The 16,879-nt window shown below is 44.6% G+C and overlaps 1 protein-coding gene across 1 annotated transcript in view; it reads left to right on the top strand.

Annotated features, from left to right (window-relative positions):
- Positions 1–16,879, top strand: part of LOC117531499 (melanopsin-A-like) — a 70,273-nt gene that overhangs the window by 30,893 nt on the left and 22,501 nt on the right. Inside the window, 4 exon segments of the mRNA XM_034194612.1 lie at positions 1,384–1,552; positions 1,554–1,585; positions 5,715–5,886; positions 10,721–10,882. Coding sequence (XP_034050503.1) covers positions 1,384–1,552; positions 1,554–1,585; positions 5,715–5,886; positions 10,721–10,882 — 535 coding nt within the window.

Below are 16,879 nucleotides of genomic sequence, written 5' to 3'. Positions count from 1 at the left end.
TGATATGCATCTGTGCTGAAAATTTGGTGAGAATCCATGAAGTAGTTTTGATGTAATCCTTCAAAGCCTATATGAGGCTGACCGTGTGTGTGTGTGTGTGTGTGTGTGTGTGTGTGTGTGTGTGTGTGTGTGTGTGTGTGTGTGTGTGTGTGTGTGTGTGTGTTTTGCGCATGTACACTTTTAACCTAAAGGCCCCAGTGACCTCCCCCTTGGTGCCCCCAGTCACTGTACCAAGTTTGGTGGCAATTGATTAATTACTGTGGCAGTTCACAACCAAAGTAATAGATTTGTTGTGTTTTCTCATTCAAGTAGTGCAGTCCATTTGGTGAAGAGTTGTTGTGACCATGATTGAAAAGTACCATGCTTTTGATGTCTTCTGCCACCGTCTGCGTTGTTGTGTGTGAAAAATAAATGACACTTCTTTGCGGTAGCTGGTCCCTTCTGCTGGAGCAGGGCTGAGCTCCTCACAGTGGCCTGACTGATGCAGACACACAACAGACAGGACCTTAACATGCATGATTTTAGGTTTACAAATGTTTTTGACCGTTAAGCTTCACTCACTATGCTAACAAAAAAATATTAGCGGACTGAAAGTTAGCAGAACTAAATTTAGCGGAAGGTAATTGGTCTGCTGATGGTTTTCAAAGTTAGCTGAAAAAGGTAGCTTTGCTAATTAGCGGTTAGTGGGTTAGCAGAACTGTGCCCACCACTGACTACATTCAACTAACTAGTGTGGTATATTTGCTTGCTGTGTACAGACCTGTAGTTAAGTTGTTCTGGGTTTGGAATACAGAGACGTGGGTTTGTCTGAAAGTCTATTTTTATGGCAGCGATTGATCCAAACTTTGTCCAGAGTGAAAATATATCTTGTGTCACTGAAGAGATACTAATGACAACTTGCTAAATGCTGCATTTTAACAACAGATCTGTTGTGAAGGACCGGTTGTTCCCATCGAATTGGTGCTGTCAAGTAGAGGGATGGGTATTCGGGCGCTCACTGACATTTTCACTTTCCCCGATTTGACCTGGAAAAAGTCAAGTGTGGTGAACCTTAAACTCCCACAAGAGGATTGAGAGATGAATTTGCAGTACGTGTGTTTGAGCTGAGATTCAGACTCATCACACAGTCGGGGCCAAAGGGCCCCAAATAATAATTTAACTTTACGTAGACTTACACATGTATAGTCACGAGGCGCACCACCTCAGTGAAATTGAAATGAAACAATAAGTGCTTACAATTATTTCTAATCCAGGAAATAGATGCATAAACATTTCCAAGTTACTGAATCAGTGTTCGAATTAATTTACATCAATGATTAAGACATCCAAACAGTATGGTGAATCCTATCCTACTCTTTATCTCCACTCTCTCTGCCCTTCCAGGTTGTGAATTGTATGCCTTCTGCGGTGCTCTGTTTGGAATCGGCAGTATGATGACACTGATGGTCATTGCGGTGGATCGATATGTGGTGATCACCAAGCCGCTGGCCTCTCTGGGGGCAATGTCTCGCAGAAAAGCCCTGAGCCTCACAGCTGCTGCCTGGATCATTCCATGGCTGGAGCCTACCACCCTTCTTTGGTTGGAGTGAGTATAGCTGTACTTTGAATACATTAACTTCCTCAAAAAGATCATTTAATCATCTGCATTTGTTTGTGTGATAAGAGGCCTGTCTAGATATTTTTGCATGGTCTTATCAAGTAGATGAACCCATTACCTTCTGCCATTTCTCAGGATACGCAGGGATTGTGAAAGTATTGGACCTGAAGACTGAAGGTGTCAAAAGAATGGCCTAGCATGAAGGACAGAGAGCTGTTTTTTTATGGGGGAACCCATCAGAGGCATTCCACCAAACACTGGGCATAGCCAAGTACAACTATTTGAAAGTCCTTAAGATGTCCTTAAATAGGCTAATACACCCAGCTGTAAATGGGTACTGTCCTCAGCTGGGGAAGTAGCCTGATTCAGATTGGCATCCTGTCTAGTGGCATTCGTAGATTCTCATCTGCTTCACGTTACAGAATCCAAAAATAAGCAACAGCACCTACAGGTCCATATAGGACTTATGTAAAAAGAAAGAAACTAGTGGTTGTCCTGAGCAGCAGACATTGAATGGGTTGACTAACAGCAGTCAGTAACATAGGCAACAAACAACAAACTGGTAACATCAGCTAGTTGTGAACTCGAAAATAAAATAGGAACGGCTGAAACCTGTTACCACGCGTTACAATTAATGGCACGTGTTGCTGGAGAATTATCAGGAACCATTATGCATGGTCAAGAATAATGTTCCATGTAGTAACAGCACAGTTAAGTTCTGTTGCGTTGTGAATGAGGCCATACTCATCCAACTATCAGTTGCTGAACAATTTAGATCGCTCCAGTTTGCTCTTCAAAATCCACAGCAGAAGAACTTTGTGATTGCATGCTTATTTGGGCTCTGTGCCATGTGACGCAGAAAGAAGGAGGACATTGAAAGAACCAGATGTGTGGCTTCATGCGGCTCTCGTCTCGCTCGTTTTCCCAAACGTCGGACACATACAGCAGGTGGAGCACCTGCAGGAGCGCACTGAGGAGCTTTGGAACGAAACTTTAGCAGACTTGGCGTCACTCGTCCTTCTTCGGCATACTGCAGCAATGAAACTGCGGTGCAGCAGGGTTTAATTGTGTGTATGTTCAGGAAGAATGCTGTCAGGCTCTGTTAAGGATCACCACTAATCAAGACGGATCAACACGCTCAGTTGCGACCTCCAACGACATGAGGTGTAAAATGAGGTGGTGGCGACAGTCATGGAAGATTTTTTTTGACAGCCAAAAACATGCTCCACGAATATTCACGCACCAACACGCATTATTAAGAAAAGAAACCTATTCAGTCATGTTAGAATGTCAGGAATGTGCCAAGAATGATGCAATATGACATTCGGAACGCGCCTTGCCTATGTGTAAACACACATTAGATTTCGTAGAAACTAAATCAGTCAGTTTAGTGAATTTTGAATGGCTGTATAGCTTTTTCAATTATGCATTCAGGAGATGTGTACATTGAGAGCTTTTGCGGTTGATCTGTGTGGACTGCTTTTAAATATGGGAAGTTTTTTCTTGTACATATGTGTCATTGAAATTTATGTGTAAAGTATGATGAATTAAAATTTGTGATGGGCAACATAGTGTCACACAAAACAAATCTAACCTTCGCACCAAGCTGCCCAAACATGCCAGAAAAGGGGTTGTTCCTTCTCAATAAAGTAACTTTTAAACTGACAGACGCTCCATAATCTGTCATGTCTAACAATGCCTCCCTCAGATTGTCGGTTTCAGCCCCGCGGCTTTGTTTTAAAGCAGCACATGTGACACAAGGTCAGATTCAAGCTCAAATGCATGACTGGCCAAAGATGTCATGATGATGTAACAGAGTTTAATCTTTTGGAAAGTACAAAGAATAAAGAAAATAATGAAACGGAAAACACTCTGAGGGATTGAAGAAGTATTTCAGCAAAGTCCTTATTGGGGCAGATGTACAGAAGCTATGCTATTGTAGATTGACAGAAGCTGGGACCTTGAGGTTAATATGGGGCGGGGGGAGCCCAGTGCCAGAGTCATTGCTTGTTTTTACCCGACACAGTTGTCATTTTTGCGCCCTTCATCCCAGAAATCACAATACCTTTTGCATTTGTAAGTGTTGGTCTAAAGATGAGGTGTAGTCTGTTGAAGAGCTGCCATGTTTCCATCTCCAGAAAAGCATTCGTGCACTCATTGTTGTCTAGCACTTGCTTGCCTGCATGTATTGGCACCAATCACGTGCACTGATGTAATATTAAAGGGGAAGTGCTGGATTTTTTCAACCTGGGTCCTACTTTTGGTTTTACTGTACCTTTTCAAATGATGACAGTCAGTCTAGTATTATGTGAGAACAAGAGGATTTTCACAGAGTAAACACCAATACAATGTAAGCACATAGGGCAAGCTACATACCTCAGTGTATATTGCTTATCACCACTAAATAGGCGGAAATGTCATTAGAGGTGTCTGGTAGTATTGAAAGGATCCCAATGGAGGTACATGTGTTTATGTTTACCTCATAAATGTAAAGATAAATTGATTGATTATAGGTAGTGTCTTACCTTAGCCTGCCTCCTGCATGGCGTCACTGCTCTCCACTAAAACCATACAAGACAAATGTCCATGAGGGGCTCATTCCGGTTATAAACAGAAGAACCTCAACAAAGGAGTCATGTGTCAGGACCGTGTCATTTAAATTCAACTTTAAAATTCCCCATTATTTATTAATCGGGTCAGAGTACACAATACTAATTGATGAGACTATAAATCATATGTGCTTGCCTTAGAGAGAAAACATTTTTAATGCTCAAAATGACATTATGTGCAGCTTTTTTTCCAGATGACACATCAGTTAGAATTTTTATTTAAAAAAATATAAATCTGCTGTCATGGTCTCCATTGAAGCCTAGAAAATGTATTGCCATCTCTTGAAGGTCTGTGGCACAGTATTCCATTGTTACGTCCGCCAAGGACAAAATAAAATCACCAGCATTTATTTATTTTTATTTGTCTGACTTTTGGCAGGATTACATCAAAAATAAAATTTTCACCACAGATAGATATTAGGCCATGGAGGACTCCATTCAATTTCAGAAGTGATCTGGATCTGGATTCTGGATCAAGATTTCACTTTATATAGGCCTTGAAAGATTACTGTCAGCAGGATTACGCCAAAACTACTACACAGATTTTGTAGCAATTTTCACCAGATACATATTAGGCCGTGGAAGACTCCAATAAATGTTGGAGGTGATCTGGATCCGGATTCTGGATCAAGATTTTATTTTATATACGGTAGGCTTTGAAGAATTATGTCAAAACTACTTTATGGATTCTCACCAAAACTAGACCACAGACAGACATTAGGGCATGGAAGACTCCACTGAATTTTTGAGGTGATTCAGATCCAGATTGGCAGATGTCAGAAATCTCTGAGTACTCTTGTTTTGTTTTGTTTTTGGGGTGGGGGTTGGTCTGAGCCACTTTTATTGTTGTGGTTGCTCGGAGGCTTGTCATCTGACATCAACTTGTCTCTTTTCTCTTGCCACTTTTTTGTGGTGTGTTCAGACGCTTGTGGTTTTGCAACTTTTATCGCAGCACTGTTCCATGATGTGTTTAATAGTGTTGTATCCAGTGCACTGATGTAGATTTTCTCATTCCTCAAAGATTCATATCCACGCTGGACCTCATCCATCGTCTTTGCATCCTCATTACTCCATCTGTCTTGTTTTCGCTCCAATGCAGTTCTTCTGCTCGTTTCCGCTTGCTTTCACTTTCATAACTTTTGGTGTTGTCACCTTTGCATGCTTAAGTTTGACCAATCAGCCTTGAACCCTGCTTGAAGTACATACCCCAAAGCGGGGACTTACTTGTCCCTTCTTTTAGGGGTTGTTCCTGCTGTGGAGACAGGACAAAATGTGAGGCCTCCATAAAACGCGCTGCAAATTTCCAGAGGTAGAAACGGGCTGTTTGATGCATCAGATCAATCATACCATATACGATTATACCATATATACGTACCATATACCTGTCTGTAGGGGCGTATCAATGCACAATGAATCATGATACTCACGAAGCCTGTATTAAATCAGTTTGGGTTTTTGTATTAGTATCACAATACCATGAAATATGTTTGTGTGGCTGTTTTCCACAGGTGCGTATGTCCCTGAAGGTCTAATGACGTCGTGTTCCTGGGACTACATGACTTTCACCCCATCGGTCCGCTCCTACACAATGCTGCTCTTTATTTTTGTCTTCTTCATCCCCCTCGCCATCATCATTTTCTGCTACTGCTGCATCTTCAGAGCCATCCAACACTCAACCCGGTTGGTGTTTCTTTGCACTCTATGACTGGCACTTTGCCACTGGCGCCCACGCAGTGTTCACATTGAGCGACGCATTAGTCGAAAACATAACCGTGTCAACTCACATTCGTCACAGCAAAGTGTCTCACACTTCTGAGGGTGTGTAGTATTTTGGATGTGCAGGCTACATCAGTGTGTAGAAATTAATTTGGTCTTGCTTGTGATTTTCTCTGTATTTGCACATTTGTCACATTTTCATGCAAATTTATCATGATAAATACATTCTACCATACTGACTGGAGGACTTGTTTTTCAATTATTTTTTGAATTATTAAGCATTCTATGTTGCTCACATAAAGCAATTCTGTGAAAAACAAAGAGCACTAGGACAGAATTCCTCTGATTAACACAATGCTATCAGAACGGTCTGATTGCAACTTTGCTTAAAGCAGCAATATTGTTCTAGTGATGCAAATTATTTTAATTTTTTTCATGCAGGTCATTTAACTTTTATGTCACTTTTCTTTAATAAACTCCAATCATTTCTTGCAAATAGGTTGAGCCATTTAAGAAGCAAATTCCCCTCTGCCTGTCAATCACGGTCACCACTGCATTAACGCTGCTGTCTGAGCCTGGCCCCCACCTCCAACACAGCTTCCACCTGTGGGGGAATAATTTGGATATTATATCATAATTCCCAGTGATGTGCACAAAAGAAGCCAACCTCCCCTGAAAACATAGTATACAAATAATGAATGTTTATGAGTTCAATGGTACGAATATTTCACGAGGTGAAAGATGGAACACTCCATCTTTCACCGAATTAAATTTTTGTTCCATTGAAAGAATGCAAAAACATTCATTATTTGTTTTATATGACGGCTAAAATAGATCCTTGTCATTTGATATTTTATTAATTTATAAACAACAGAAAAGGGACTTACATTTTGGTGTTCCACTGGTGCTTTGACATCAATAATCCAACACAAACTTTAAAAAGAAGTCCAACATTCTAACGATGTAATCCGCGATACTTCAAAAAAAAAAAAGACTTCATATACTACCTCAGTCCAGCAATAAATTCATGTCAGAAATTTGTCCAGCTTTTCATCCTAACAGCTCTTCATGCCTCCAGAAGGCTTATGGTGTAGTGGATTTGCTTGTGTGTGTGTGTGTGTGTGTGTGTGTGTGTGTGTGTGTGTGTGTGTGTGTGTGTGTGTGTGTGTGTGTGTGTGTGTGTGTGTGTGTGTGTGTGTGTGTGTGTGTGTGTGTTAGATGAATTAACACCGTCAGTTAGCTTGTTCAAATATTCGTCCGTTAGCAAAACCATCAGCTAAACAAACTCTGCCATATTTAGCTAAACGCCACTCACACTCATATGTGTGTGGGCGGGGTTCACGGGATGCAATGGTACAAAATGTATGGAACCAGATTTGCATGGTAAATGGAACAAATAATCCATGTCGCCCAGTGGTAGGCCCAGTTCCATTAATCCGCTAACTGCTAATTATCGAAGCGAATGTTTTTTATTATCGGATTAGCTTTTCAGATAACTTTGAAGACCATCAGCAGACCAATTATCTTCCGATAAACTTTGGTCCAGTAATTTCTGCAGGCATAGTGAATAAAGCTTAACAGTTAAAAACATTTGTGAAGTCTGACATCAAAGATTTGAGTACCTACCTGTCAAATGTTTTGTAGTACGAGGTCTGTCCGTAAAGTATCGTACATTTTTATTTTTTTCAAAAACTATATGGATTTCATTCATATGTTTTTACGTCAGACATGCTTGAACCCTCGTGCGCATGCATGAGTTTTTCCATGCCTGTCGGTGACGTCATTCGCCTGTGAGCACGCCTTGTGGAAGGAGTGGTCCCGCCCCCTCGTCGGATTTTCATTGTCTGGAAATGGCGGAATGAAAAGGACTTTTTTTCCATCAGAATTTTTTCAGAAGCTGTTAGAGACTGGCACCTGGAAACCATTCGAAAAATTTATCTGGCTTTCAGTGAAACTTTTACGGGCTTTACAGAGAATAAGGACTTTAACTACAGGTTTAAGGACCCCTTTAAAGGACGGTCGGTGCGCCGCGCTGCGAGCTGTGACGATGCGGCACAAACCACTGGATCATTTCTAAGCTGATGGCTCTGTGGATACGAGACCGTCGTGTGCTCTTTCTCTGGTTATCACAAGACCTGGACATCAGCCATTTTCCGGCAGATTTCACTTTTAACAAGAGATTTTGTCATGGAAAGCCGCGCGGAGGCTTCGCGCGTCACGACCGATTCGCTGATGAAGCGAGACAAAGGAACACCTCTGTTTCGGAGTGTTAGAGGACAAGTTGGGACATGTCCAGCTCTCCACAAGTTCTTTTATACTCACTGGGCTGGTAAGCACTGAAAGCCGAGATAGACATGTCCCAACTTGTCCTCTAACACTCCGAAACAGAGGTGTTCCTTTGTCTCGCTTCATCAGCGAATCGGTCGTGACGCGCGAAGCCTCCGCGCAGCTTTCCATGACAAAATCTCTTGTTAAAAGTGAAATCTGCCGGAAAATGGCTGATGTCCAGGTCTTGTGATAACCAGAGAAAGAGCACACGACGGTCTCGTATCCACAGAGCCATCAGCTTAGAAATGATCCAGTGGTTTGTGCCGCATCGTCGCAGCTCGCAGCGCGGTGCACCGACCGTCCTTTAAAGGGGTCCTTAAACCTGTAGTTAAAGTCCTTATTCTCTGTAAAGCCCGTAAAATTTTCACTGAAAGCCAGATAAATTTTTCGAATGGTTTCCAGGTGCCAGTCTCTAACAGCTTCTGAAAAAATTCTGATGGAAAAAAAGTCCTTTTCATTCCGCCATTTCCAGACAATGAAAATCCGACGAGGGGGGCGGGACCACTCCTTCCACAAGGTGTGCTCACAGGCGAATGACGTCACTGACAGGCATGGAAAAACTCGCGCATGCGCACAAGGGTTCAAGCATGTCTGACGTAAAAACATATGAATGAAATCCATATAGTTTTTGAAAAAAATAAAAAGGTACGATACTTTACGGACAGACCTCGTAGATGTACAGTTCAATCCTTTGCAGACAGATGACCACACGTTTCAGGATAAACCACTCTATTCTCTGCAGACAAAGGAGAACTAAAAGAAAAAAGATCATTTCTTTTAATACCATACTGACTTGCTGGCAATATCACCCAAGTCATCCAGAGGCATACAGTTTTAACTTATGGTTAAAATTTAACCAAACTAATTTCGGACAAGTTATTTAAATTAACGTCACGTCTGACGTTTTATAAAGTAAAAATATCAGGTATATGTTTTAGTTTTACAGTAGGGGTGGTGGCCAAGTGGTTAATGCACTTGGTTTCAGTGTGGAAGGTTCCCGGTTCGAATTCCACTCCTACCACATTTCTCCATGTAATGTGGAGTTGCATCAGGAAGGATATCCAGCGTAAAATTTGTGCCAATTCAACATGCAGATCCACCTTGGATTTGCTGTGGCGACTCTGAGTACAAAACAAGGGAGTAGCCGAAGGGACTTACTTTACTATGTTTTAGTTTTAAAGTATTGCACTAATTTTGAAGGTTTTAGTGTGGACATGCTGTCTCCACAGTGCATTATGGGTAACACTACTGCCATCTCCTGGCCAGTAGTGTTCATGACAGTATTTGCCCTAAGTATTGAGATATCCCATAATCCTTTGCACGCCAAAGAGTTGCTGCAGCCTCTTGCTGCAGCGGATGAAAAGCATGAAAATGTACATTTGGGTTGTATAATGCTTATTTACATTTGTCGTCATGTGGATTTTCTCTGTGCTGTTTAAATTGCAGCAACTCTCTGGTGTGCAAAGGATTATGGGTTAGGGTCTGAGTGTCTGGGCACCAGTAGATGACAGTGTTCTATGCATTTTGACCCTGGTTATATCAGCTGGTTGTTTAATCACAACTTGACTTTTGGCTTTTGCAAATGGCTTTTATTTTTTTTTTTTTATGAAAAAATGGCATATTTTACAAAAGCACATTTATATGTAAACACCAACACACACGTCACATTAACATATTGGTTTTTACATAGAATGAATGAGTCAACCAATCAGTGTTAGCGGAGGCTCATTTTACCCATAATTCCTTTGGCATCTGTGTGTGTTTGTTACAAAACTTCAGAATTGGTGCATTATTTAAAATTAAAAGATATGTGTTATATTTTAACTTTGTACAAATGACAGAATTGACATTAATTGAGTTATTCTATCCGGATTTATTTGATTTATAAAGCAAAACCATAAGCCAAGACTGCATTATTTTCCGAGACCTCTGGCTCACGGTGGTACTCTATGTGGTTAAGGAATAATGACTTTTCTTTTTTGTTTTTTGGCAGTTGGGCCCCTTTTGCTGGGGTGGAGTTGAGTTTAGCACCTCTCAATTGCTTCACTGCTGCAACATACATAACAAACAGGAGCTTCCAGCAGTGGGCAGGATGCACAAAGACAGAAGTGTTGATTTATTGTTTGGGTTTGTGATCGCCTTTGACCATAAGCAATTGCGGTGTTAATAATCAAAGTCAGCTTGTTAATAGCTGAGAGTGTACTGGAGACAATACTGAAAGTTAGCGGTTAGCTGTAGCTTCTGATAAATTTTTCGGTGGTGTATCGGTTTAGCTTTATAAAAGATAACTTTTCAGTTAGCGGATTACCTGTTATCAAAGCTACGTTTTTGGTTAGCTGTGCCCACGTGACATACAAAGCACCAATCAAATGATAAGGAGCCACTCAGCCATTATATAATCTACCCTATTTTGAAAGGAAAATATCAGTAAAATGTCCATATAACTAAAATGATGGTATGTGTTTGACAGAGCACTAACAACCATCAAATGTGTGGGAAACAGAGACTCTGTAAAGAAATTTTGTAAGATGAAGAGTGAATGGAAGATGGCAAAGATCGCCCTCATCGTCATCTTTCTGTTTGTCATCTCCTGGGCTCCGTACTCCTGTGTGGCCCTCACTGCCTTTGCAGGGTAAGTGTGTGTATGTACAGCATGTGTTAATATCTATTTAACTACTGTAACGCAGATAGAATAGTGGGTTGTCCATTACCCAAAAACTTGAGTGTCAAAATAGTTTTGGGTAAGACAGCTGCTTAACCTTGGGTAACACTCACCCAACAACAAATGTAGTAAAATTATATAGCCAAAAAAGACAAATGGAAGGAAATATAAAAAACACTACTTACCGAAGTACAGGGTATAGTCAGTAGGTCAGGCAAAATTAGAAATATTCTTTTGGAGTGCTTTTCACATTGTTAAAATGCATTGGAACATTTGTGGCATTATTAAAGGTCTTATTGTTTTCTTTTTTTTAGCTTTGCTCTAACCCCCAAAGTTCCTCAAACTCTTGCCCATTTGAGCAAGGATGTGAGGACTGGATTACCTAAAAGCATTATAAGGTTAAGATCTCAGCTGGGGCTTATTGCAAGATTCCATAGCAAGAATTGAATGAGAGTCTACAACTCTTCCTACACTCCGCTGTGTCAACGAGAAAAAGTAATGTAACAATTTGCACAGATCTTTTTAAAAGTTATTTCAACTTAACTAAAGTTATTTCAACCTAACTAGAGATATCTTGTGGCATTAACTCATTTGAAAGTTGAAATAACTTCTTGCATCAGTTATTCTCGTTGAGACAGCAGTTAGAGTGTGTATACAGTGCCAGCCTGTTATAGGTTACTTTCCCAGCCAAAGCCAATACCATTTAGTTTAGTGGACTAAGGTAAAGCAAATGAAGTGGTCTGTCCAAGGACACAGACAGGTAGCATGACCAGGTATCACAGCCAAGTTTAATATACTATATTGGCAGTCAAATTCCTTTCCCACTGACCTACCTGAGAAAGATGATTAAATGGATGGTAAATGGACTGCATTTATATAGCTCTTTTCCATCTGCATCAAAGCACACCTCAATGCCTCACATTCACCCCGATGTCAGGCTGCTGCCATGCAAGGCGCTCACTACACACCGGGAGCAACTAGGGGATTAGACCTTGCCCAAGGGCAAACAGTGATTTTCCAGTCAGGCTGGGATTTGAACTGAGGATCCTCTGGTCTCAAGCCCAACGCTTAACCACTAAACCATCACCTCTCCTATGATACAAAAATCATGTTACTGCAGTCAGCAGTGGAAAATAACAAAGAATTGTTCTGTTGAAGGACCCTCCATAAAGGGCAGTGAATGCGAATCACAGCTGTAGCCATAGAATACGGTTTTGTTGGGGGGGCGGTCATGATAGGTCAACTTCTGTATAAATAAATTCACCTTGGTTCACCTTGAAAAAGCTAGCCTAAACACTCCTTTCCCTAGCTACATCATCAGTTTGCAGGACAGATGGGGTGTACAATCTCTCCAGCATGTTCTAAGTCTACACCAGCCATGCCTTAGGATGGCTATACTTCAAAGGGAAGTGTTTTAGATTCATCCCAATCCAATCCCAAACCGCGTCAACTGGCTCCATTCAACACAGGGCAGTAGGAGTTCTGCTCTGACCTCAGGAATATTTGTACCTTAACCCTGTGGAGTCAATTGACTTGCCTCCTCCTCAAAAGATGCATGACCTAATTAAGCAGATGTAGCACACAATTTTCGCCACTCTAAGTCTTTGTTTGAATGCGTGATGAACGTGTGGACCTCAACCTGTATACCATTTTTTACATTTTGTTAACAGGCCAAGTATAACTTGAATTCTGATTAATAATTTACGTGGTGATTTTTCCTGGATAATATGCTCATATTTGCTGCACGTTTTGCAGACACCCGCAGCAAAAACCATTAATTTCCTCATTTGCTGTAAGAGAGACGGGTGAGAAGAAACACAGCTTGTTGTGTGGGCCGCCAGAAGAGGAGGTACTGCTGGCCCACCACCAGAGGGCGCCCTGCCTGAAGTGCGGGCTTCAGGCACGAGAGGGCGCTGCCGCCACGGACACAACTGGGGGTGACAGCTGTCACTCATTATCTCATGACAGCTGTCACCCATCTACACTTCATCATACTACTCCATAAAACCCGGACGTCATCTCCACCTCATTGCCGAGATATCATCTACCTGTGCAGGTAATTCTCTGCTAAACTGAAAACACTGACTAACAGTCTGAACTTCTTTGCAGCCGTTTTCCTGTAAGTGTTTCCTTATCTGTGGGATTGGCGTTTGGTGTGATCAGCGACGGCTTCGCTTCACACCCCAACCAGATAAGTGGTTGACAGGAGCTGCACGTGTGTGTGATTAGAGGTGGAGGTGACTTTCCACCTTCTGACTGTTTTCGTTACTGGGTGTGCACACACCCACATCTCACTGTTTGTGCTCCTCGCCAGCAGTACCAGATCCGACAGTCGGGGACGGTGATCACCTGGGAATTCGGGACTTGGCAGCTCCAGTATTCACCAGGTTTGGTGGCGGCGGAAATCGTGTGGTTCCGGCTCTTCTCAGGACAGACGTCTTCTATCCTCGAGCCTGCCCACACGTCACCTTTGTGTATTGACGGCTATCATATTCTGAGATTGTCTGTATAGTCGTTGTGCACATTCACAACATTAAATTGTTACCTTTTGTCATCTATTGACCGTTCATTTGCGCCCCCTGTTGTGGGTCCGTGTGACTACACTTTCCCCAACAGGATATCTCGGCCAACGTCATGGATCCCGAGGGGCGTCAACCATCTGTTGGACGGCCAATGGAAGAGCAGGGTGCACAGGCGTCGGCTGGAGGCCTGATTGGTGAGTTGCAGCACATCCTCACCGCCTTTACCGCTCGGATGGACCTGATGACCGAGCAAAACATCATCCTTAATCGCAGGATGGAGGCTCTCACCACGCAGGTGGAAGCGCGCGCTCAGGGCGCTGCTGCAGCTCCTCCTCCTGCTGACCCAGTGCCGAATACAGACATTCCACTGGTCATTCAACGACCCCCCCCCCCACCATCCCCTGAAGCATACATAAGCCCCCCAGAGCCGTACGGAGGTTGTGTGGAGACGTGCGCGGACTTTCTTATGCAGTGTTCGCTCGTCTTTGCACAGCGTCCCCTGATGTACGCGTCTGACGCCAGTAAGGTGGCTTACGTGATTAATTTGCTTCGAGGTAAGGCACGCGCTTGGGCTACAGCGCTTTGGGAACAAGGTTCACGGCTCCTTGCCTCTTATACTGGGTTTGTGAGGGAGCTCAGAACTGTTTTTGATCATCCCAACAGAGGCGAAACCGCGTCTACCGTGCTGCTGTCAATGAGACAGGGGCGCCGGAGCACAGCCGAATATGCAGTTGACTTCCGCATCACGGCTGCGAGATCCGGCTGGAATATGACTGCGCTCCGAGCCACCTTCATAAACGGACTGTTGTCGGTCCTGAAGGAGCACCTGGTGGCTAAGGAGGAACCGCGGGATTTGGCTGAGCTTATCGATTTGGTTATACGATTGGACAATCGGTTAGAAGAACGCCGAGGGGAGAGAGGTGAAGGGCGTGGTCAGGCACAAGCCGTCCCTCTTCCTCCCGGGTCCGAAAGAGAGCCGTCTTCTCCACGCTCCACAGCCACAGCGCTCCATGTGGCTACAGCTTCCCCAGCTGACGATGCTAGGGACACGAGCAGGGCCACATTCAGACAGAGGAGGCTGATCCGCGGGGAGTGCTTTGTCTGCGGCTCGAGTGAGCATCAGCAGAGAGACTGCCCCAAACGGTCAAAACACAAACGCCCGCCCTTAGAGACTGGGCTGAGGGGGGGTCAAAACATTCACGTGGGTCATACACATCTTTCAACATGACTCCCAGTTACAATCCTGAGCGGGGATTTAACCCTTCAAGCCCCAGCACTGGTGGACACGGGGTCAGAAGGGAATCTGCTGGATAGCAGATGGGAAAAGGGAGGTAGGGCTCCCTCTGGTGGCGCTTTCTTCGCCAGTGAAGGTGCGAGCACTAGATGGCACTCTTCTCCCTTTTATCACACACAAGACACTACCTGTAACCCTGGTAGTGTCTGGGAATCACCGGGAGGAGATTGAGTTTTTTGTAACTCCTTCTACCTCCCGCGTGATTTTGGGCTTCCCATGGATGATTAAACACAATCCCCGGATTGATTGGCCGTCTGGGGTTGTGACTCAGTGGAGCGAAACCTGCCACCGGAATTGTTTAGGATCCTCGGTTCCTCCCGGTGTAAATGCTAATGAGGAGGTTAAAGTCCCTCCCAATCTGACGGCGGTGCCGGTTGAGTACCACGACCTTGCTGACGTCTTCAGCAAGGATCTGGCACTCACCCTTCCCCCGCACCGTCCGTACGATTGTGCCATTGATTTGGTCCCGGGCGCTGAGTACCCGTCCAGCAGGCTGTACAACCTCTCACGTGCTGAGCGCGAATCAATGGAGACCTACATCCGGGACTCATTAGCTGCCGGGCTGATCCGGAATTCCACCTCCCTGATGGGTGCAGGTTTCTTTTTTGTGGGCAAGAAAGACGGCGGACTCCGTCCATGGATTGATTACAGGGGGCTGAACGACATAACGGTTCGCAATCGATACCCTTTACCCCTGTTGGATTCAGTGTTCACGCCCCTGCATGGAGCCCAAATTTTCACCAAACTGGACCTTAGGAATGCGTATCACCTGGTTCGGATCCGGAAGGGAGACGAATGGAAGACGGCATTTAACACCCCATTAGGTCATTTTGAGTACCTGGTCATGCTGTTCGGCCTCACCAACGCCCCCGCGACGTTCCAAGCTTTGGTAAATGACGTCTTGCGGGACTTCCTGCACCGATTCGTCTTCGTGTATCTGGATGACATACTCATCTTTTCCCCGGATCCTGAGACTCATGTCCAGCATGTACGTCAGGTCCTGCAGCGGTTGTTGGAGAACCGGCTGTTTGTGAAGGGCGAGAAGTGAGTTTCACCGCACCTCTTTGTCCTTCCTAGGGTTCATCATCTCCTCCAACTCCATCGCCCCTGATCCGGCCAAGGTTGCGGCGGTGAGAGATTGGCCCCAACCAACAAGCCGTAGGAAGCTGCAACAGTTCCTCAGCTTTGCAAATTTCTACAGGAGGTTCATTAAGGGCTACAGTCAGGTAGTTAGCCCCCTGACAGCCCTGACCTCTCCAAAAGTCCCCTTCACCTGGTCGGATCGGTGCGAAGCCGCGTTCAAGGAGTTGAAACGCCGGTTCTCGTCTGCACCAGTTCTGGTGCAGCCCGACCCTAGCCGCCAGTTTGTGGTTGAAGTGGACACCTCTGACTCAGGGATAGGAGCCGTGCTATCCCAGAGCGGGGAGACCGATAAGGTTCTTCACCCATGTGCCTACCTTTCTCGCAGGTTGACCCCCGCTGAACGGAACTATGACGTTGGCAATCGAGAACTCCTTGCGGTGAAAGAGGCTCTTGAGGAGTGGAGACACCTGTTGGAGGGAGCGTCTGTGCCGTTCACTGTTTTCACTGACCATCGGAACCTGGAGTATATCAGGACCGCCAAGCGGCTGAACCCCAGGCAAGCCCGCTGGTCACTGTTCTTCGGACGTTTTGACTTCCGGATCACCTATCGCCCTGGGACCAAGAACCAGAGATCGGATGCTTTGTCCCGGGTACACGAAGACGAAGTCAAAACTGTGCTGTCAGATCCACCGGAGCCCATCATTCCGGAGTCCACTATCGTGGCCACCCTCACCTGGGACGTGGAGAAGACCGTCCGGGAGGCCCTGGCACGGAGCCCGGACCCCAGAATTGGTCCGAAGAATCGTATGTACGTCCCACCAGAAGCCAGAGCTGCAGTCTTGGATTTCTGTCACGGTTCCAAGCTCTCCTGTCATCCAGGGGTGCGAAGGACCATGGCAGTTGTCCGGCAGCGCTTCTGGTGAGCGTCTATGGAGGCCGACGTCCGGGAGTATATCCAGGCCTGCACCACCTGTGCCAGGGGCAAGGCAGACCACAAAAGGTCTCAAGGACTTCTCCAGCCGCTTCCTGTGCCTCATCGCCCCTGGTCCCATATCAGCCTGGATTTCG

Source organism: Thalassophryne amazonica, chromosome 18, assembly GCF_902500255.1.
Source record: "Thalassophryne amazonica chromosome 18, fThaAma1.1, whole genome shotgun sequence".
NCBI classification, from domain to species: Eukaryota; Metazoa; Chordata; class Actinopteri; order Batrachoidiformes; family Batrachoididae; genus Thalassophryne; species Thalassophryne amazonica.
This window is presented reverse-complemented; position numbering and strand designations above follow the sequence as displayed.